General features: G+C 44.0%; 1 protein-coding gene across 9 annotated transcripts in view; it reads right to left on the bottom strand.

Annotated features, from left to right (window-relative positions):
* The window catches only part of ALPK1 (alpha kinase 1), a 59,820-nt gene that overhangs the window by 1,583 nt on the left and 34,906 nt on the right, over positions 1–23,331 (bottom strand). For 4 of the 9 annotated variants that reach the window (XM_030479925.1, XM_030479924.1, XM_030479926.1 and 1 more), the window contains 11 exons: positions 18,387–18,585; positions 16,628–16,687; positions 14,888–14,974; positions 14,401–14,477; positions 12,599–12,694; positions 12,398–12,502; positions 9,946–11,971; positions 9,011–9,164; positions 7,785–7,947; positions 6,748–6,934; positions 5,628–6,298 (listed from right to left, as the gene is read on the bottom strand). In XM_030479925.1, coding sequence (XP_030335785.1) covers positions 6,102–6,298; positions 6,748–6,934; positions 7,785–7,947; positions 9,011–9,164; positions 9,946–11,971; positions 12,398–12,502; positions 12,599–12,694; positions 14,401–14,477; positions 14,888–14,974; positions 16,628–16,687; positions 18,387–18,585 — 3,351 coding nt within the window. In that variant the 3' untranslated portion in view covers positions 5,628–6,101. Of the gene's footprint in view, positions 1–5,627; positions 6,299–6,747; positions 6,935–7,784; positions 7,948–9,010; positions 9,165–9,945; positions 11,972–12,397; positions 12,503–12,598; positions 12,695–14,400; positions 14,478–14,887; positions 14,975–16,627; positions 16,688–17,778; positions 17,890–18,386; positions 18,586–23,331 lie in introns of those variants that run through there. The other 5 variants (XM_030479930.1, XM_030479927.1, XM_030479928.1 and 2 more) reach the window with 5 other exon arrangements.

The raw sequence follows: 23,331 nt of genomic DNA, 5'->3' as shown, positions 1-23,331 counted from the left end.
TGAAAGGCCACCCCACAACACTTGCAAAATGTATTTTTGTATATAAAACATGTTTCTCTGTGGATGATCCCACACAATCCTGGTGTTGCTGCCACCTCTCTCGGGACAGGCACTTGGCTGGCGGGCTCCAGCCTCTGCCTCTGTCCCCTCTCTGCCCTTCACCTCCCTCCCGACTCCCTCATTTCCATTGCAGAGAAGGCGAGTTTTTCCTTTCATCATTTCAGGCAGGAAAGGGTCCGTGGCACACACCTTCCCACAGCCTCAGGCTTCGCTTTCCCCATGGGCTCGGTTTGGTTTTCTGTGTTTCACTGCTATCTCCTTGGGAAATCCACCTTTCACTCATTTCATCTCCTGGTCCTCAAATTTCACACTCCTACTCCTCAGATGGGAATTTCGTAGCCTCTTCTCCTTGAATTGATTTAATGCCATTAAACACACTAAGAGCTTTCAAGCTGATCTTTCCAAACCCCCCAGTTTTTCATTTTTATGGTGTTTTAGAAGTATTTCAGAGCAGCTGCTAGGGAAAAGGCCATCACCATCCCAGTTCCCATCACCACCGAGCTCCTCTGGCCTCAAGGAGCCTGTTGCCCACACTTGCCCTCTCTGGTTTGTTCTCACATCCACAACCACCTTGCAGTGTTCCAAGGAAGACCAATCCTAGGGGAAGGACCGAAAGCCTTGCACTGATCTCTGCCTGGGGAGGACACTTGGAGCATTCACCGGGGATGTCAAGAGGCCCACGTAATCAGATAAATAGCACAGGGTTTGCTCTTGCAGGCCAGGGTTTGGGATAAGGCAGGTGTCCAAGTGAATATCAAAGGGTTAATTTGTGATCTTGGGAACCTCCAGGTTGCACATAGCGTGAAGAGGGGCTCTGCAGGGATGGGGGGTGTTGCAATTTATCACTCGGGGTGATGAATGGTACACACCAAGTCCTGTAATTTCAATTTCTAAACCATACAGAAAAAAATCTCAGGCACCCATCTTTTATATAGTACCCACAGCACTGCAGTCCACTTGCACGAACAGAAATCCTGTTGGAATTTGTTCTTTTAAACCTGCTGCAGGTTGTTGTCTTACTACAGGGCCAGATCTTGAGTCTTAAGGTCTAAGACAGACTCTTTTGCTCTGACAAGCTGATTCCTTCGACTTCAGAATATATCCTGCCTTCCATCTGTGCAGGTCCAGCAAACTTCTGGCCACCTCCTCATCCCCCTTGACTGCTTGTACCGAATTCAGGTTTCTGATTAAAGAGAAGTAATACTCTCTTTCAAATAAAGCCGGCAGCATGCAGGGAGGGCATAGGGATGGTGCTGGGGTGACTGCGACATGCAGCCGTCCCCTTTCCCTCACCTCCCTTCCCCCTCCTTTGATTAAAAAGAAGAGAGACTGGACCAAAGCTGATGGCATATTTACCTTCATGAGTTTTAAAAAAAGTTAATTACTGCTCGGAGCAAGTTGGGATGGCCATCCTGAGCTGTCTTTTATTAGTAGTCGCCTTCATTAATTTCCCTCGCTGGATTTGCTGCTAATAGCTGCTTGGTCCTGGGCAGCACAAAGCAGCATCTGTGCCATTGAGCAGAAAAGCGGGAGTCAGGCTAAGGGGGGCACTAGGGAGGGGGGGACACGACGCTGTTTGCAAATCAACCTCTATTAACGTGATGGCCTGCTTGGAGGGGACAGCAGCCCCAGTAGCCGGCACGGCGGTTTGGGCTTCACTCAAGGGAGAAACTGCTTCGAGCGGAGACGATGAAAAGAGCCACTCCATCTTAAAATAGCCTGGCAGAGAAGTTTTCTGACCAAAGAATGGGATTAAGTTCTGTCTGGGGGGTCACCATGGGCAGGCTGGGGCGGCTGGAGGCGCTACGGATGGGCTCATGGAGCTGGGGCAGCGGCAGCAGCCCCATCTGCTCCTGCTCTGCAGAAGGATGTGGGAGATGATTTCATCCAAGTGGAAAAAAGGAGGGATGGTGTGTGCCATCCCCGGGAGAGGGGTGAAAGCAACACACTGCTACGCTGCGGGCTGCTGGCTTCCCTGCAGCAGGCCTGGGGAAGGCATGCAGGTGCTGGTACAGGGACTTCCTTCCCTTCCCAGCTCCCAGTGGCAGCTATCGTTCCATACCTCGCTGCATATATCCCCATTCTAGTTATTTCAAGGTTGCAACAGCACATGACACCACCTGTAAATGCCTAGAGATACAGCTGTGTGTGCTTGGTTCTCCTTCCCCTGGGAGCCCCCCATGGCTCTACTGGCCAGGGGGGGAAGGACAGGCTGGGGAAACTCCTGTGCTGGGTGACGTTAGGTATTGCCAAAAGAGTGAGAAGATCATTCTGCCTATGGTTAACAGGCTTTGGTTGCATCAACTTTTTCCCTCTTGATATCAAATGTACTAAATTTTATGCACAAGTACATGGCACGCAACAAATGAGACCTCTGCCTTTACCTGGATACCTGCAGAAAGGTAAGTGGGAAAAACCTCTTTAACCAAATATCTGCCCTGAAGTACCGGGAAGTGTCATCACCTTGCCAAGAGCGAGATGTTTTGGTGCCAGCACTTACACTTAAACTCAAGCCCTTGTGTTGGCTGCTTTAGCCAAGAAGGGGAAATGTTTCTTCAGACTTTACATCCCCCCCTCAAAAGAAAAAGAGTATTCTTTAAGCCTTGGTTGGTTCAAATTACTTTCTTCTGAAACCAGAGGAAATAGCAGTACAGAAATTGTAGCTCCAAGATGAAACTTTCAGCTAAAATATCAAATGCTCCATCATCAATCTGAGTCAACCACTTATTCCCTCTAATAATCACCTATTTATACTACAAATATGAAGCAATAATACAAGTTGTGTGTGTTTCGGGCCATTTATACCCAAATTTTCCAGTCAATGAGGTATAGAGCACATTAATCCAGGATTTCCAGTATCCAAGCCCTGGATGAAGGCAGAGATCCTGCATTTGTGAAGGACTGGTACCTCTGAATTTGTGCCCAAGCCTGTAAAGAGTAAGACCAGCAGAAGCTGCGTATGATGATGAAGCTGTGTAGGTATGATGATGTCTGGTTTTAACACGGAACTGGACCGGCTGATACTTGCTCCTAATTTAACTGTGGGTAGCTATGGCTTTGGCTGAGATGGTAAAATACATGCTAGAAACCAACAGAAGAAATCAGCTGCTGAACGCAAATATTAGGAAGAAGTGCAAATGCTAACACTTCCCACAGATGGATCAATTCAGGAGCATAACTAAATCTATATTTTTTCCTTTCCTTGACCAAAAGGCATAGCTGGAAAAGGCATTACTTTCCAGGGGTCTCGAAGCAGCGTGTGCTACTACAGCAGCCGTTGCAGAGGTGGCTGCTAGCAGCATATTAGGACACTTTGTTCTGCAGAGATTGTCCGAGAGGTTTTGTTTTGCTTTTAAGTGTCTCTATAGAGAAGGGAAAGCCTCTGCAGAGAGGCTTTAACACAGCATCTCTGCTGCCTATTAATTCCCCAGATCTTGCTAACTAGCTTTGTTTCCTCTTTAGAGCTCAGCGCTCTCTTTTGCCGGAGCACAGAGCTATGTATGCGCAGCGTTTGTCACTTGGTTAAAGCCAGCATTTCCCTACTGCTGCAGACAAGGCTGTCCTTTATTGGCTGTGGAACAAGATAACGGGCTTAATCTTCCCAGTAACACGTGAGTTTTCATGTATCACTTCAATCTGTGAAACACTGGGGCCGAGTGTACCGTCACATGCCGATTTTACTTTTCTATGAGCGAGTGACTCCCCGGCTCAATGATGGATTGTTTGCTCGCTTTTAACAACAGTCAAGATGGTGAATGCCCCGGGGTGATAGACAGTGTGCAGTGGGAACGGCAGCAAATCTCATGGCCCAGTTCAAGTTCACCTGACAAAGCTGAAGCAGTCTGCAAGCAGCATTCGAGAAAGGATTATTCACACTAGCATTATATTTTTGAATGCATTTTTCTTCCTGCGCAGCTGCCCAGCTCCCCAACACTGAAGGTTTATGCACCATAATAAAGAGATTTAATTTTTTTTTTCTTCTCTTGCTGCTCCCTCTTTACACCTAGTTCTAATCAGGCAGGGTGGTGATAGGGCATCTTTCCAAACAACTCGGCACAAACAACACCTAGAAAACAATAGCATTGCTAAAAAGATGGAACAAAAGCCTAAAAAAATCTCTGCTGGCTACAGAAACAAAAGAGGATGGTTTTGTTAAAGCCAACTCTCTGTTGGGAACCCATCTTTTCATGGAAGTTTGATGCCCTGTTCCCTTTCTCATCAAGAAAATCTCCCCAAAGAAACGATCACAGCCTTTATGCTCAGGGGCAGTGGGACATCAGGGCTTTGGATGAGAAGAGGAGAATCTGAAATGAAGGCAGCTTTTCATGGCTGATGGAGGGGGAAAGCCACCTACCATTTCTCACACACATACTCTGGAGGTGCTGGCATGGTCTTGCAAGAGTAAAATCAAGGTCTCATCACACTTTCCTTCAGCTGGAGAAGAAGCAACAAATGCTAGCTCCAGTCCTGTGTGTTGCTCCAGTCCTGTGTGTTATTCCAGTTTTATGTGTCACTGTTAAGGGGAATACATAAAACTGCTGCTTGAACTTTCCCAGAAGTAGCTTTTCCACCTGTCATTTAAGCTAGTAAACCAGGAAAGGTGTGCTGGAAGAATATAAGATCACTTTCCTTCTCCTGTGGAACAGAAAATCAGCTGCAACCTGTAGCTGAAAAGATATTCCCCCTGCTTTTAATCAAAACCTGCAATGTGTCCCTGACAGAGGCTAAAACAAGTGTCCTCCTGGAAGCCCACACAGGTTAATCAATCACCCCTTGGAAATAAAGGTTGAAGGCCACTCGTCCTGGCCAGGTAACTCATCAAAAGTCTGTCTGCAGTAAATGCAAATGAATAATTGAACTTTTTAGGACTTAAAAAAAAGGCAGATTTGAAAATGCTTCTTTCATCACAGACTGAATTTGGGTAATATTTTGAATTGGTTTGGTTTGGTTTTTTTCAACCAGACACTCTAGTTGGCTGAATTCAGCACTGAAGGGGGGCAGCATTTTGTGTGAGGAGCTCCTATCCCCTGTTTTTTTTATGTCTGTTTTCTCTACAGCACATGTATACATGATCTGACCATACCAGCAGGTTTGACTCTTTCCAGCTAACCAGCCTGTGTGGGGAAAAAAACCCATAAAAGATTTCAGCTGTTCAGCTAGAATTCACCAAGTTGTAAGGGCATTGCTTCCCTGTACATGCTTCCGAAATTCACTGTGACAGAATGACTCTAGCAGTTGGGTCTCTTGGAGGTGGGTGAGGCCTTATCAGTATGTGGATTGCTGTAGGTGTTCAAGGAAGTCAGATGAATCAATTGCAAGCTTTAGTTAAAAAAAATCCAAATCACACCAAATGACGAAACAATTAAAAAACAAACCACAAAAGATTGTTTCATAGAAAGTAAAAGGCTGCAGCTGCCTCTAACCTAGGCAGGCACTTCTGAAGTATGTGGCCAGCATACATGCCACAGGCTGTTCAGTCCCGGTATTAAAAACCATGGGCAGCAGAGCTTTCTTGGCTGTTCCATATGCTTAGGTGTTGTGTGGTCACGTATGCATGCAGGCATACACACCTCTGAAAGAAACTTTATTTTTTTAAGCAAACCAAAACATCACCATTTGTTCCCCAAAGCATTTATACAACCTTTACAGAAGGTTGAAATACAGCTTAGTGCTTCTGTCTCTCTCTGTTTCATATTCCATTTCCAAAGAGCAGATGGTGCCTGTTGCCCTTACTAGGTCTGAGTGGATCAGAAGCTTATACAGTCTTGTAGTACACCTCTAGCTGAATTTGGAAAGCTGTTTTCTTCCTCTTCATATGTTCTTCTGTTAATTCTTACAGGCTACAACAACATGAGGTTCAGATGGTGCGCAGGATGGTAACATGATGTTACTAGCCTGGATGCAAAGACCAGAACTTGCCAAACTCATGCAAGTAATGTCTCAGTGACTCCGTTCTCAAAGACAACATGCTCCCAAAGCCATGTAGAATAAAATACTGCCCAGCTTAGGGGTTATCCTTTGTGTGACTGTCTTGTGCGAGTCTACATTGGCAGCTCTACAGAGGGTCTTGTTAAAGAAAGGCAGCGACAGATCTCATTGCACTCCACATGTTGATTATTAAAGAAGTAATAAATCCCTTTCTTCCCAAAGTTGGAGCATGAAACATCTTTGCTATTAAGAGAATGGATCTGGGGATCTGTGAGGTAGATGAGGCCTTTCCCGTTACCTGTAACCCAACCTGTGGAAGAAAGGTTACATCTTGGTATCGAACACCACAGCCTTTGTATTACAGTACTCAGGTCTGTCTGCTTTGGCACAGCCCATGCCCTGTAACGTTACTTCAGTGATACCCAGTTTGCAGCTATGTCAGCAAAACCAGATCCCTATGAATATTTAATAAAATGAATGTCCCAAAGATACCTGTGTACTAAAGGTTGAGCCTGAAAAGTTTTATCCTTGGTTCTCAAGCAAAGAGCTCAAGCAGACTTTATGCAGCTTACCTGCTCTTGCTGCAATGCAGTGGAGAACAAGAGTAAGGCAAAAACATACCTGCAAATACCTCCCTCACTTTACACCATTTAGAGACAGTATATATAGCATATATATATACATACTCCTTTATATAGCACACTTTGCGACATGAGAAATTAAGTCTTCACAAGAAATGAAGTTCACTGTAATACAAACCTTGCAGATCCACAACAATGTCTGTTCCATTGGAGAACTCATAAGTGAAATGACCATAGGCCAGACCGTACTCTGTGGCTTTGTACTCATTCTTTACTACCTTTGTGTTGTTGGACAGCTTCACAAACTCCCCAAGGATATAGGGCTCCACGCTCACACATCCTTTTATAGTTCTGTCTTCCAGTATCTGAAAAGAGAGGGATAATGACTGTCATGTGGGCAGAGATGTGAAAACAAGGATGCTAAAGCTCCTCTAACTGAAGTCTTGCCTTCGAGAGAACAGGTGATGAGGGGATGTTATGGCTGCTTCTTCCTTAAATCTAGGCCTCAAAGAAGAGAGAAAGACAATAAATATAAATTGACTAATTTTAGGTTAGAAAATAGCAGAAATTTTCCAGACATCAAGAGAACAGCTCTGGAATGATTTCTTAATGGAAGCAATAAAGGCTAAAACACAAAACACGTCATATGGCTGCTTTTAAGGTAGGACTTAATGAGTATAAAAAGGGATTGTGCAGTGTTGTTGCCTGTGATATGATACCAGGGCACTGGACCTCATGAATCACAAGGAGAAACTTTCCAGACCCACGTTCCTGAAATTCAGCATCATGCAGGAAAGGCCTCAAAGTTGTCCTGCAGCAAATCGACTTGTCTGCAAGAACCTCGCATGTTGGGTTCTAGTGAGGTTTAGACAGTTTTTGTAGTTCTCAAAATGGGTCACTTTGCTGTTCAGATTTCCTAGCTACCCCTGAAAATAGATGTTCATATACTGCCAGATGATATAAAAGGCTTGGTAACTCCTGGGCTTCATTTACAAGTGAGTTTCTGGCTTGCACATGGCATCTTTTCTGCCAGTGCACCCATGAACTTGTAGCTCTGCGGGCAGGTGTCTTCTGCCCTGAAATGAGCAAATGCAGCTACTGGCTAAGATAGCATGTTATCTAGAGGTTGCTTAACTGCTACTATTTTAAAATCAAAATTGACTTAAGATGGTCTTCCCATCAATTCCTTTGTATTGCTTAGAAGATAGTACTTACCAAGAGTACTGCAGATGGGATGTAAAAGAGTTGGGTAGGGACTTTTTGCTCATACAGCCTTTTGTTGAATTCTGTCACATAGTACTGGGCAGTCATTTGCCGTTCCACATCACTGAAATGATGAAAAAGTCCTTTTTCTTCCTTATATTCTTTCCCAACATACCTAAACAACAAGAGAAGTGGTTGGTGCCGCCAGATTTGCTGCAGACTGTGCTTGGGAAACCCTGCTTATGGTACAGAAACACCACTCCAAAGCAGAGCTTGGCTCTTCGGAAGCAAAGCCAAAGTTGGTAACGCATTTAAAATTGCAGTGATTTAAGCTGTGGTTTTTTTTCTTTTATAGTTTTTACAGGCATAAAATGCTGTGCTGATCAATCCAACCCGAAGGTTTAAAGTCAACTCTTCTTGACTCTGAAGGGAGACCTGACTCAGAGGTACGTAAAATACTGTTCTTCATCCATAATAATTCATGAGCTACTTCTAAAACCAATCAAAAATCTACAATTAGCAGAGTTCTCCTCATGCAGGGGCCTTTATGAATTAGGTGATTCTAATCCTGCTTTCAGAGCAGATGCATCCACTGCATAAACCTGCTGCTAAAATTAAAGAAAAGCAACTGAAACACCTTTCTGCCCATAGGTATTGTGAGATATACATATATATAAATACATATAAAGATAAAAAGCTATATATACTGCTAATTATCTAACGCAAAGCTAGAAGTCAAATAAAAAGGAAGCAAGATATAAGCTCCCATAAAATTATCCCAGCACAGACAAAGCTAAAGTCAGGCCTGAAATGTCGTAAGCAAATGAACACTAACATAGCTGTTAGAAGACAACAGTGAAGTAGCTTTGTCTTCCCAGAAATTAAAAAGTAGGGAGATACGTGGAGTGATGGGAAAGATTGCCAAAAGGACCGGGAGATTTGGGAAAGCCATAAAATGTTCTTGCTACGGAAGATTAGTCAAAATCTAACCAAATGTAAACTAGGCTGAAACAGACTAAAGAAACAATCTTCTCCCGCTGTGGCTATGATTTCTGTAGTTGTCCAAGTAAAAACTTGTACTGTCTTCTGAAAATGCTTAAGAAAAGCTAATGTCTAACAAGGCAGTGGACTAGCTGAATCATAGGTATAAGACTCGTCTTACCAGACAGTTTTCATTCCTGTTTACACCGAAGTAGCATTGATAAACATTTTGTTTCAGAAATTGGTTTGTTCAGTACCTTCCCAGGCTTTCTTCCTGGTGCAGGAAGTGTATCCAAAATGCACTTCTCTGTTTGCCTTCCTTTGCCACCTTCAGGTAGTCCCCAATGAATACAGCTGTTTCTTGGCCTGTCCAGAGGCCTGATTTCTTGGAGTATTTTAAAAGAAGAGCAGCTACAAAAAGAAAACACCACAAGTAGAATGGACAATTCCATAGCACTGCTCTGAGCTTGTGCTGAGGGATGAAATAACCAGCACCCAGGAGGTAAGATATCCAGGCTTCTCTGAAAGCAAAGTATGGGGCTATAACATATATGCTAAGAGATATCTAGGTACAGAGTTGGATATTTTACAGTAAGAACAAAAAACCTGCTCAACAGGCTTGAGACACGCAAGATGGGACGAGCCCTGAGTGGGTTTTACTCAATGAGCTCAATGAGGCAGCCTAAAGTGGTGTTGCTCCTAGCTTCTCTATTTCTTAGTATATTGATCAAGGGCCTGCATATTAAGGAATGGCTGTTATTTATGGTTAATTTAACAATCATTGTCTTAAATACACAGTTTGCAGGGATGAAATGTGGAATCTAAATGGGCGACAAAACCAGAGACTCAAGTAATGGGGTGGAAAGGGCTTGATGAACTGGCACAGGGGGTTCAAGCAGGCTCTTGCACGAAGAGAATGAAGCAGGAGGGACTGTGTGGGGATGGAGATGGAGCCCATTTCCATGAAGCTGTGACTGATGTGCAAATGGGTAAGAAGGAATAGGAGGAAAATGGTTCAAGGGAGTGTTTTTCTATTGCTAAAATTCTTATACAAAACCTTATCAAACAACAACAACAAAAAAGTCCTAATAATGATGACTAAAACATTGTGTTGAAAAGCTCAAGTTGAGACTGTTCTCTGTGGGAGTACCTGTTGCTGCGAGTAAATGCCCATCACTGTGCAGAAACTTACTGTATGCTTTATGAAGCTGTTTAGACTTAAAAATTCCAGTAGGCATGAGTCTCTGGACAAGCCAGTTACGTTCTACTCCTGCCAGAAGCTGCATGTAATCATCATCCGTCAGAAATCGAGTATCAAGGATTTCTTCTTTAATTCTCCCAGGCATGAAGACAAAGCCACTTGCTCTTGTGTTCAGAAGTGGACCTCTAGGGGAACTCTTGGACATCTGTGCTGGCTTGTACCATGAACTCAGGGATGAACTGGATTGCCTTTTGCTGCTCACCATGTCCTGAGACTTTTCTTCATCCTCTTCAGTAGTGGCACACTCAAAGTGCTCCATTATGGATATCTTTCCCCTCGAGGGCAAAGCTGTCAGCGCACAGGGAGTTGGCTGATGCTTTGGAACAGATGCCGTAGGATAATTGTTCGCTAAATCTCCAATACTGATGAAATCAAATTCAGTGTCATCCATTGTTTCTGCTTGGGTGTCAACTTCAGGCACTTGGAGAGGTCCATTTCCCACCAGCGCAGATTTCCTCAGCCAGTCACGCACAGAGGAGTCGCTGGCCCTTCTCGTCTCGATGCTTGTTGATAGCACAGAAGCACCCTCGTTTGTGGGGGGATGTGCCTCAAATGAGGGATCCTCTGTGCTATCTGCAGCTTCTCCTCCTGGATGGACCCTCACAAAATGTCTCCCGGGCTGGGACATGGGGTTGCTGCTGTCCTTGGTCTTGCAGCCGATCTCCACCCTGGAGAAAGACTTCTCCTCCTCCTCCTGCCGCTTGGTAGGAGCAGAGTTAGAGGTGGAAAGGGAAGGAACCAAGTTGTTCACCTCCCCTCCTTTCTCTTCTGAAGAACTCTTTCCACGGTGTCTTCCATCCCACAGCTCTGCTCCGCAAAGAGACACCTTCTCTACCAGCCTCCCAGCTAGAGGTGTATCGACCTCCGGGGAAGGCTGAGGACATCCTCCATGGCTATGTAGACCCTCTTGAGGAGAAGAATGCCAGGCTCTGGGAGGCATCAAATGCAAGCATGCAGCATGCCCATTTTCATCAGATTCTGTTGTGCAGCACTGCTCCTCCACTGAGCCCTTTTCCTGCTGCTGCCCTTCCCTGGGAGACTCTTTGCTTCCATTACAGTTTAGTTCCTCCCAGCCGGAAGAGTAACTTGATTTTGACAGCTTGCACCAAGAGCTCTCTGAAGTAGCGGTCTGACTCCTGTTTTGCTGTCTGCTGAAAACACCGTTTTCACCATTTATTTCTATTTCTAATGGCTCAGTCTCTTTATCAAAGGAAATGTTCATCACATCAGAACCAATGTGTTTATTTTTCTGGCCACTGAGTCTCTCTGAGCTACTTCCTGCTGTTGGTGAATTCAGCATTTTTGCAGTGCCTTTCCTCTGGTACACTATTTCTTCAGTAGTATACATGGTGTCAATGGTTTTGGTTTCAGTTCTTAAGGCTGTGATACAAGCTCCTGCTTGGGTTTCTCCTGGGGTGGTTTTATGAATCCTGCAAGTATTTTTGAACACTTGACACACTGACAGATGATGTTGAGAATGCGTGGCGAGGATTTTCTTGAAGCTGGCTTCCCCTTGCAGGATAGGTTTTTCCGCTGTGCCTTTGTAACTGTCTGGAACATAAGACCTAGCATCAGAATTAGGGAAGCTTTCCACTTGCAGGTGCTTCTTCACAGATGTGATCAGAGACATGATCTCTTTGGCAAGAATCTCTTTTTCTTCCTCTTCTGTAAATGAAGTGCTGTATGAATGCAGTTTTCCCATGGCTTCTCTGCACAGCTGACTCACCTCATGGAGTTTCTCACTCTCCCCATAGAGCCATCGATGCACAGTTGTGAGGCAGAAAGCAGCTTTAATAAAACTATGGAGCTCCTGCTTGCTGGTGACAGGACTCTTGTCATTCTTGGTGAGGAGGCCAATCTCGAAGGATTCTTTGGCTTCAGACAAGTAGAACTTTCTCTTTTCTGGGGGACAGTCCTTGGAGTGACTATAGGACAGCAAACACACCCCACGGATGTTCTGGGAGGGAATGAAAGAGGAATGAAGGAATTAAAAACCTGGACTTCTGTCAGATATATAGGGAGGAAAAAATATTTCTTTCCCTTATATGATTTGAAGCAAACGTCAGGTCTGCCTGCCTGCTGCTGCGTTTCATGGAGGAAATAATCTTGCACTTTTTCCTCTGAAATACAGCTGTAGTTATAGGAGAAGCAGCATTCCCAGATGAGCTTGAAAACTAATCCTCACCTCGTGGCCAGATACTGCTTTCCACCTACCTGCTTAGCTTCTGATTGGAGCTCAGAGCAAACATATAGCACCATACCTACAACACAGACTGAATACCCTGTATGATGCAACGTTTGAAAGCTGAATTAGAGCCAAATTTAACAGCCTGAACTCTTTTCTGATACAAAGAACACTTTCAGAATGAAGACTAATACTTACCACGGCAGTGAGGACAAACAGAGGGGTGTACTGGCTGTAGGCTGCTGCTAGTTTGCAGGCCTCAGCAGCTGATAGTAAGCGATGACCAAACTTCTGGAGAAGGCTCTAGTAAAATGGAAAAAAAAACCCGAGAGGGAAAAACTCATCTGAAAGGCTTTCCTTTCAAAGAAAAGAAAACACAAATACCAAACCAAGTCTTACCAGGTCCATGTCGGCTTTAGTTTTAAAACGTACATAATCCTTCTCATTCATGGAAGAAAAGATGTCTGCAATAATACCCAAGGAAGTAGCAATTCCCTGAAAGAGAAATTGAAAGTTATCTTAGTGTTTCTTCCCTTTTATTTTGAATTTTACTGCTCACAGCAAAGTAGGTTCTGGATAGAACATCCCAGAAAAAAAAAACAAAACCAAAAAAAAACCAAAGCAAACAAAACCAAACCAACCAACCAAACAAGATCAAAAGAGAAGCACTGCTAAGAAATTCAGAGATATCATCTTGATAGAGTTTTCTTCATTTCAACTTGCAGAAAGTGTAGCCTGGTGGATAATGGAAACTCTTGGAAACATTTTTAATGAGCCTGGTGAACTGTTTATTTGGTCTTTGTTCTCTATCTGGTCATAGTTAGCAGATCTTTCAGATCCATGAGTAGCAGGTATCCCTATTACCACAAGCTGTAGGTTTAACCATAAATAGCATTGTGTTTTCCTTAGCATTGCGTTTTCCCAAGGCGCTGTTTGTGACAACAAAAGCGAAGTCTCGTGATATCACCAAAAGCTGCTTTAAGCCCTTGGCCAATCATATCTGAAAAAAAAGGGACTGTTTTACCAGTTTTTCAGAAAAGACCACAGAAATCAAAAAGTATGTTTAAGAACCGGCCAGTTGATCTCAGTCTTTCTAAAAAATCCAGGGTGAAGAAGTCTGGAGAGATGGTAAAAGGAATAAACGCTCATCACACATAGCCTAAGAAATCAAGCACCTTTTTTAACACACTTCCCTAGCTTATTGTACTGTTTAAGAAAACCCAAATATGAACAGAGTTGGAGAAAAGGCAAGAGTTCTTGGTGTTGATATAATCAGAGGGTTTTTGCCGGTAATTTGTAATTGGTTTACAGGACCCATTAAAAAATTAGACAGAAACATGTAACATATAGATTTATGAACTTGCTAATTGTCTCTCTCTCTGGAAGATTTGATCTGCATGTGGCAGCTAAGGGTCTGCCCAGCTAAATAGTTAAGAATGCCTTAACAGTTAAGTGTATGCTTTCTGCAAAATTCCCTACACATCTTTGCTCCCTTAGAAATGTTCTGAGGTTGAGGTCAAGCTTTAAGGTATGCCAGAGGAGAAGTGACGAGGTCTGGTTTTGTGGTATATCTTATGCTGGGATACAATTACAAAACTTCTTCAAGCATCACCCTAGGACCTGTTAGACTTAGGTTCACATTCCTGCTTAGCTACGGACACAAGGTGTGACTGTTGCTTCATCTACAATGGGAAGATTATCATGGCCAAGCCTCAAAAAGGTGCTCAAGACAGGTGTCTTGTTGCAATGTGTTTAGATACTGCAGTGCTGGGGAACAACCATCACCCACAAGAGATAGTGTAGTGCAGCTCAGCAAACAGACATTCTTGGTAACTAGGAAAAAAAGTATTAACCTTAGTCCTAATAAATAAATAAAATCTATGGCTGCATTCTGGGCTTAGTCTGTCCTTGCCAGAGGCACCTGTGACATCCTCAGTGATGGTTCACTTCAGATGATTCTGCTTAATGAAAACTATTACTTTCACTCCCCTGCAGGAAAAAAGGTGTCTGTAAATCTGTGTATGCATGCGGAAACAATGTGCAATACAGACTTCAGCCAGAGTATTTGTCCTGCATATTAACCTCGTCTGAGGTGCCTAATTGAAACATTATTGCTGAAGGACTTTTCTGAAGTGAACAACAGCTAATCTGGAACGATTATTAGATTGGCAAGGATATCCAGAGTGAAAAGGAAATACTACCTTTTTATCTGGTTGAGGAAGTTTGAAATATCCCACAACTGAAGCCCAAATCAACTCTGCTGCCTCATACCACATCCCTGAAATCAATCAGAAAAAAGTCACTAAGCAGATTACCACTACAGATGCCTTTCAATAGTTTTTACATCTCCTTCAGTCAGGAGCCCTCAAAATAGTGTAAAAGCATACCACAGCATTTTTTGCTTCGGTGACACCGAACATTTATCAGTAGCCTTTAGCTTTTGGCTGTGCATAAACACACATTTTATGCTCATAAAAGACTTCAGCTCAACACTCATGGAAGATAAAAGGTTGACTACCAAGCCAGAGAAGCTGGAAACTAGGGATTTTCTTGTTTTGAGAGAAGAAATTGCTGTAATGTAACTATGATAAACTATTGCATGCCTTTGGGAACAGCAAATTTGGGATTGCAAAGGGAAAAATAAAAAGAGGGAAACCTTAAGCGGATGTTAATAGAAAAAAGCCTTACCAAGCTTTTGCAGAATCTGCCCTCTGATTTGTAAGCAGACTGACTGCACGAGAATTCTATCGCTTTCCTTAGCATACTGCCAGGTACCTGCAGAAAGAGTGGAAAAACTCAGCAGAGAATGAAAAATGTTGTTGTCATTTCAAGCCTCTGAGGGTAACCTACATCCCAGTAAATTGCCAGGATTTTCCCCACTGAATTGAGCTGGTTTGAGCCAGGACTTACAGTCAGATAGATGAAAATGTGACAGTGTGTTCAGGAATGTAAGTAGAGAGCTCTGTGGGTATGTAGCTTGAGTGACAGCTATATAGAGCTTAAAAACAACCTAAAAAGTGAAAGGTACCTCTCTTCTGTGAAGTAACAAAAAGTCATTCTATATAAAAATAGCAGAGTTCCACTAAAAAACAGTCAAAAGGATTAATATGGGATATCTTTGTGGTCACCAGTATATACAGCACAGCAAAATACTTTTAATCATGGGCAAAACATGTTTTCTTTTCAGATATCCGTACCTCATTAAGATTAAAACAAATGTCTTCATGTTAACACAGTATGATCAGCTACACAAAGTCTTTCGTTATCAAATCTATACTGGATTTTGGAATAGAATATGAACTAACATCACTAAGCTTTCCGAAGTATTGTGAACATTGCACTGCAACTCTCAGCACAAAGTGTCTGTTCAACAACACATCTTCACTGTTAAACAGAAAGTGTTATAATTGAATATTATGGTAATAGTCTTAAAAGAAAAGCATAGCCCTAAGAAAGATGAAATGCAGTGTTTTGTATAGCCAGTTCTATTGTAATAGTGATAGCTGGCATTTTGTTTAAACCACTCTTGCATGAAGACCCTTCTTGTGTGAGAATCTCAGTTTCACATGAAAAACAAACCAACAAAGCCCAGAATAGGCTTCTTAAATTTTCTGAGTTTAATGGCTGTAGGGAAACCTGAATGTATTGGCTAAATAAGCCCTGCAGGATAAGAAAATGGAGAACAAATATCAAACCCTAAAATATATTGTCTGAAAACCAGAACTAAATCATAATTACGGCTTTCAGAATAAATAAATTCTTCCCATTAGAAATACTACACATCCCTCCAGATCTGAGCCAAAACACACGACCAGCAGTGCAGTAATTTGACATAAAGGGGGAGGGAAAAGAGTAATTTCTGCAAACATTATCATGCGTTAAGAAATGGTCCCATTTTTATAGTTTTGCACATCTACTCGGCAATAGAAGTGCTTTAAGAACCAGGACTCACTCTCTTTTTTCTTAACTCCAAAAGATACTAAAGAATTGCACCACAGTCTGCTACAGGTATAGAATGAAGTATTCATTTAGTTCATAGGACCAGTGTGAATTTCGAGGATAAGTGTTACTCCAACAATCTGGATTTTTTTGAGCAAAGGGAGTTGTCGTACTTTTCTAGATCAGTCACTTCCTTGAAATTGGTTCACATTTTAGATTTCTCTGAGCAGAGAAATTAGTAGGAAGACTGTCAATCCGGAATGTTTTTCCAGCCAAGTGAAGATTTTCAACGATGAATTATGGAAATTTAAAAACAAAGTTGCAGTTGCCACATTTTAGCAAAGAAGGGTGAAGAAAAGAGGGACGTGATGCAACGAGTCGTTACTGAGGCCAGACTGGCTGTGTTTGAAGCTCGTGTGACTGTTGAAATTAGTATCAAAATCCCATCAAAGTAGCAACTATAAAATTGGAAAAGAATTATATATGTACCTGTTGCTCCGTTGTCATTAATAAGGCTGCTGAGGATATATTCAGCTTTTAAAAGTTTACCTGATTGAAAATAAAAGAGAAAATGGAAAATTAGGATTAAAATGTGTCATGTGGCATGAAGTGAACAAAAATATTCATCAGTGAAAGCCTCTGCAAATTGTACTTTTCTTCAGTATAATGTCCACACTCAGACTAAATTTTTTTTATGAATTAATGCGCTGCAGATGCTACCCCATGCTCAGGAGTAGCTGACGTGGCCTATTTCACATATATAACAAATAAAGCAGAAAACACTGCTGGGGCAACTGCTTCTCGCCAGACACTTGCTTCAGAAAAGCTCATGGAGAAGCTGTGTGATAATTAACCTGATAGATCCTGATATCATCTGCACATAGATTTGTTGCTGTCAACAGTCTTAAATGTACATCCACTACATTCTACAATATATGGTTGCACAGCCTGGAGAAAAAAAGGATCAGAGGAGACCTTATAACAGTCTTCCAATACCTAAAGAGGCCAACAAGAAAGCTGGAGAGGGGCTTTTGACAAGGGCATGTAGAGACAGGACAAGGGGAAAGGGCTTTAAACCAACAGGCAATGCCCTTTTTGCCCTGAGAAGCTGTGGCTGCCCCATCCCTGGCAGTGTTCAAGGCCAGGTTGGACACAGGGCCTTGGAGCAACCTGCTCTAGTGGAAGGTGTCCCCAGGGACACCCAACATCCAGGGGGTGGAACTGGATGAGCTTTAAGGTTCCTTCCAACCCAAACCAGTCTATGATATATGGAGTTTGCCAGGAGAGGAAGCTCTGCAGATGCACTTCAAAGCCAGCTGACCTGACGTCCCATCACACAAAGCATAGCCCCAGGCTATGCTGCCTCCCTGTCACTCTACCTAGCTTTGAAGAACCATCTTAAGCACGGAATACACAGCCTTAAGATGCCTTAAGGTCTAATTTGATCAGCTTGATTCATGTTGAACCTTGGGTTTTGTTGCAATTGTCTGGCTGAAGTCAATAAGGCTGCTCCAGCCAGTGAAGCGGTGTGTTAGCTGAACTAGCCCATCAACTGGGGTGTGCCAGCACCCAAACCCCATGGCAACAAGAGCATAAGAAGTCCACAGCCACAAATAAAAATGCCTATGCAGGGAACTTACAGTTCTGTTTTCTGCAAATAAAATACTCCTCCATTGGGTTTTTCAGAGCAGGATTTTCTGGCTTTGTTTTCTTCTCCCCAGTGGGACAGTGGGAAGATGCATTAAAAACCCTTCAGGTGTTGCCCACATCATAGGAATGATGGAATTTAATTTTTGCATAAATCAGTTTATCCTTGAGGGGTTGTAAGCTGCATTGTTTGCATCATCAAGTGGTCCCACTGAAGAAAAAAAAAAAGCAGCTGGGACAGTGCAGAGAAAATGCCAGGATTCTAATTTACTTTTTAAAGGCCCTTGGTCAGAAGTATAGCAATTCAGATATCCCTGTTTGAAACCAGCAGGGAAGATTTGTTAAGGAACAAAAGCTCCAATTAGTATTTTCCACACCCTTTCACAATTTTCTCTCCTGCTTTTGGCTCTGAAACCCTTTATACCAGCTCCTTTGTGCTAGTGAGAGGAGCTGGGAGGGCTCAAGGGGGCTGGGAGTGGGCTGTGCATTTGAAAAGATGGCTCCAGGGCTGTAAGCATGTCATCCCCAGCACAAGACAAAGTGTCTTCTTCAAAGTCAAGTAGTTACTAATTGGGCTTGAGCTGAAAGAAGGGAGCAGTACCTGTGTTGATGGAGATGCGAGCCTGGCGGATGAGCACCTGAGGACTGATTGGTGTGGTGGGCTGCAGCCTGTGCAGACCCTTGGCAATTTGAAGAAGTTGGCTGGAGGCATCAATCCAGTACAGGAACCGGTCAACCAGGAACACAATGGCCGTGGCTGTCATGCAGTCCTTGACCATGATGGAGGCTTTCAGATAAACCTGAAAAGAACACCAGTGCCATGGGGCAGCCTTGGAGAAACTCACCTTGCAGAGGCTCAGTGAACTGTCTACAGAAAATACAAGCAGACTTGAAGACTGGTTTGTGTTGGAAGGGACCTTAAAGTTCATCTAATTCCAAGCCCCTGCCACAGGCAGGGCACCTTCCACTAGACCAGGTTTCTCCAAGCCCCTGTGTCCAACCTGGCCTTGAACCCTGCCAGGGATGGGGCAGCCACAGCTTCTCTGGGCACCCTGTGCCAGGGCCTCACCACCCTCACAGGGGAGAACTTCTTTCTTATATCTAGCCTGAACTTCCCTGGCTTAAGTTTGAAATTCCTGATCATATTTCCATTTTTAAGACAGGAAAGTTGCAGCTCTTTATTTTATTTGAGCTGTGGTATCATTCCTGATCATTTTTTCTCTTTCTAACTGTTGTTTAGTATTTGGAATCGCATTGTTTGGTGCTCTGTTGATGAATTTAAATTATGGCCAACAGCACACTAGAAGTAGTAGCAATTCGTTTAAAAGGGGGACATGAGCCTGGAAAGACTGGGAATGGTCCCTATGGCCATTATCCCAGATAGAGCTCCAGCCATACACTCCTTTGTACTCCACCAATGAGCAAACAGGCCAGGAGCCTCATGTTTTTCCCCTGCAGGTCATCTTTGATGACTACTGAGTCTGTATGAACTGGCTTGGATTTGTACAATGGTTGATCCATCACACTGACATGAGGAATCAATCACAGCTCCTGAGATAGCATGTTATTAAGAGGACAGGAGGCCAGCAAAGACAGCCATGAGGAGGCACGCACCCTCATCATGGTTGCGGAAGTCCACACGAACCTGGGGACATCTACCAAAAAACAAGCCCTTCTCATGGTGGGCAGGGGTTGGTTCTCCTGCCCCATGAAGAAAGGAGGTGCTCCACATGCTGACATCCAGGCAATGCCCTTTTTGCCCTGAGAAGCCATGGCTGCCCCATCCCTGGCAGTGTTCAAAGGCAGGTTGGACGGGGCTTGGAGAAACCTGGTCTAGTGGAAGGTGTCCCTGCCCATGGCAGGGCTTGGAACTGGATGAGCTTTAAGATCCCTTCCAACCCAAATCATTTTATGATACTATCATACATTCATCATATCGTTACAGGTTTGTCACACAGGATGGGGAGAATGGCATCCAGTCATTTTTTCACTGGAACATCTGCCCAAAATACAGCCATCGTTGTAAGGAAAGACCCATCTTTTCAGCTATGGAGTCTCACGGGTGCCCTGACCTGTCCGGTCTTCATGGCCACCAGCCATTCAGCAGCCTCACACTGCCTATGGAGAGCCTGGCCTGGCTCAGACACCTTGGAGCTGACATTGGCTGGTTACTGCTTTGTGGTATGGTCAATCACAAGAGGAAACCACAATCAGAAAACACCTTCAACCATACAAAGCCTCCTCAGAAAAAGGATGTGTTTCTCATTCATCTCAGTGAGTAACTAACTCAACTCATGACAGAGTAAAGGCAACACAGGGGAGGGAGGATCAGGCCCACAGCACCATCAGAGGGTGACAGAATGCAAGAAAACTTTGTCCAAATCCCCACTGAAACATGAAGGTTGGCAGCTATCTTCCATTTTTGTCTCAGCATCAGCCTCCTTCCCTTGCCTTCCTTGTGTAAACACATGGGCAGAGGCAGCAACATCCAAGAACTGCTTTAGACACCGCACAGGCTTCTTGGACTCCTCCCCAGCTTCATTTCTGTCCTCTTTGCTTTTAGCTCAGAGCCCCACAATCTGACAGCGAGACTCGTTCTTGATTTTGAGCAGCAGAACCACCATCTGAGGTGTGAAGGAGAAAGCCCACATCAAACCGTCTGAGGAGTCTGCAGTAAATGGCATGAAAGCACTGATCTGTTGCAAGCGTTTGCTTGTTTGCACTTCAGCGAGGTGGATTTGTACAAATTTCCTTCCCCCGCCTCCCACTGAGCCTGAGTTGGATTTTCTAAGAGGATGGCTCTTGAAAAAGTTTCCTGGAGGCTGGCACGCACAACTCCACTTGTGCCGGCCAACAATGGAGGAATCTCCCTCTCCAAGCACCTGTAAACTGACACTGCAAACCAGCCATTCGAAATGCTCATCAACAGGCCATATATTTAAGCACAGAGCATCGCCTAATCTATTTTTTTTTTCCTCCCCTTCTTCCTTTAATAGATTGGAGCACAAAAGCCTGAGAGAGGGTGACCTACCAAACAAAAGAGCCTTTGAGTTCCTAGGAAAAGTAGACTTGGAGGAGGATGGAAGGAATCCAAGTGGCCCTATTATTTCCACTTGCACTAATTAGACATTTTTCTGTCAGCTATTGAGCACTGCTGAGAGGCCAAACTCACTGAATTCATTTCTAAAGTGTTTACAGAAGTTTGCATCTGTTTGTGTCTCTTCAGGAGGAAAATAAGCACTTCAATAGCATTGTGGAAAATCTAAACGAAGCATCCTATTCTGAAGGGCTTGGCAGTCTTGCAGCTGCATAATTTAACTCTCTGCTCAATGCCGAAACCTCTTGTGTCCCTCTCCAAACCCAAATGGACACAAAATGTAGAAAAGTCAAACCAGGGAGAGAAACTTGGCTATTTTTTTTTTTGCAAGGCAGGGCTGCATGCTGTGTGGCACACAGAAACACGGTTTGGTGTCAAGCTTTGCAGTGACGTTCCCCCTATCCCGAGCAGCACACCGAGAAATTAATACCCACTCCTTTTATTCCCTGCCAACTCGTGTGGCTGGAAAATTCCTTAGCACCTACAGCTCATGCACCCAGTCCATGGGCAAAGTCTCTGAAAGGGAGCAGAGGGAGTGGCTCCCCATCACCCAGCCCTCAGTGGGGAAACCCTATTGACTTCCAAGATGTCATAGCCTACCCCAAGACAATCAGACACTCACCACAGCTGGGCACTTTGTTCTGTGTGGCGGGCTAGTGCCCTAAATAGATTTACTCACTTTCTTTATCACTTTAAAGCCAAAGGATGGTGGCGTATCTACAGAGAGAGAAAGAGAAAGAGCAAGGTCTGCGCGCACTTTGTTTTCACATCTGTGTCCATGATGTGAAATGCATACGTCTAATTGAGTTTATGACACAAAGGGAACCTTGCGGCTGGGAAGTGGAATCAGGTGGTGAGAGAATTAAATTTGCACCAGATTTCTACACATGGACCATTGGGGAAAATGCAAAACAGCCTTTAGTGAAGGGGGTTTTATTTCTTTCCTTAATGGCGATGAGTGGGAGGGTGTGCTGTTTGCATGGTTTCCTGCATTAGTGGGTTAGCTCCTCCTCACGCCAGGGCTGAAGTTTGGGTCCCAGCTTTGGGTTCAAAGCCATGACGCCTCCTTTGCATTGACAATGGGGGCCGCTCCCAAGAGAGGGGAGAAGCTCAGAACCAGGGCCATCTGGCACTAGGACTGGCAGGAAAGCGTCAAAGGGAAATTATTGGTGCATAGTAAATGAGGACGAGGAGGAGGGGAAGAAAATAGAGGAAAATCTTTATGTGGCAGCTGATGTAAGAAGAATTACAAGCCCAAATAAATGAAATATTGATTTAATCCACTCTCTCTGCCCTCTTTATAAAGCGAAGATCCCGGAGGCACAAACCACCCCCCTCCCCAGCCTGTGGCGTTGAGAGGGTTCCCTTTGGAAAAACACTTCTGTAAGGATGAGGTTAGAAAGCAGGGGCAGGAATCATTTCATTTTCAGAGTGCACCCACAGTTTTGCAGACACTGTGGATTTCAGTCTTTGCTTATATCCATTCGTCTCAGACTGCTGCGGTCTTTGTTTCATTTGTAACTGCAGTTGAGGTTTAAAACCTTAAAAAAACACAACAAATAAAACCAAGAGCAGTCCTCAAAGAATTCCTAATTCTGTGCACAAAACAGGAGTGGCAGTGGCATGCACTTCCAGGTGCTTTAGTTCTCTCTCAAGAGCAGCTCCTAGTTAGCACTTCACTGAACCCTAACAAATTGCCCCGTTTTCTTTCCCCCTGCATTCGTCCCCTGTCAGATTAAACACAGAGTCACAACACCAATGGATTTGGCTGAAGGCTTTCACCCTTTCTACCCCACGCACTGTTAGCAAAGCCTGTCTTTCCAAGAGACCAAAGCTGCTGTCACCGCACGGGACTGCTCTATCAATCTCTGCCTTTCAGCTGGCAATCATTGCCCGCTCGACAAATAACAAGGAATTAAGCATCCCACCACCTCTGTGATGGGCAGAAGAAAACATGTCCACGAGGTGCAGACAGATACGCTTGAAACACACAGGACGGTCAAGTAAAATAGCTGCAGGGTGAGGAACAAGAAACTCCTGGACACTTTCCTCTCTGCTTGGAGCAGCGGAGAGAACCCCGTTTAACAGCTTGAGCTTCTGAAGCTGTTAATTAGCTCAAGTTATTCATCCTGAAGGCAGCAGAGAGTTGGGTGTTTATTCAATGGGAGCAGCATTAGGTCCATTATTAGCAGTTCAAAACACCACAGAATGGGTCCGTTTTTCACAACCGACCACATCGTGCTTTGCCAACTGAGAAAGTACCAGAGCGAGAATAACTCCCGCTTTTCTCAAGAGCCCCCTGATTATTTTTTCTTGCAATTTAACTTGCCACTGATTTCATTTAACTGCTGTGGGATGTTCCACACGCTGCTCTCAGCTTCCTAGTTGAGAGCCCTTGCTGTTTGCAGGAAGCAGGGCTCCAGCAGAGCAGTGCCTGGCCTGGCCTGTC

Source organism: Strigops habroptila, chromosome 3 (genome assembly GCF_004027225.2).
Source record: "Strigops habroptila isolate Jane chromosome 3, bStrHab1.2.pri, whole genome shotgun sequence".
NCBI classification, from domain to species: domain Eukaryota; kingdom Metazoa; phylum Chordata; class Aves; order Psittaciformes; family Psittacidae; genus Strigops; species Strigops habroptila.
Note: the sequence above shows the minus strand (reverse complement) of the source record. Positions and strands in the feature narration are given on the sequence as shown.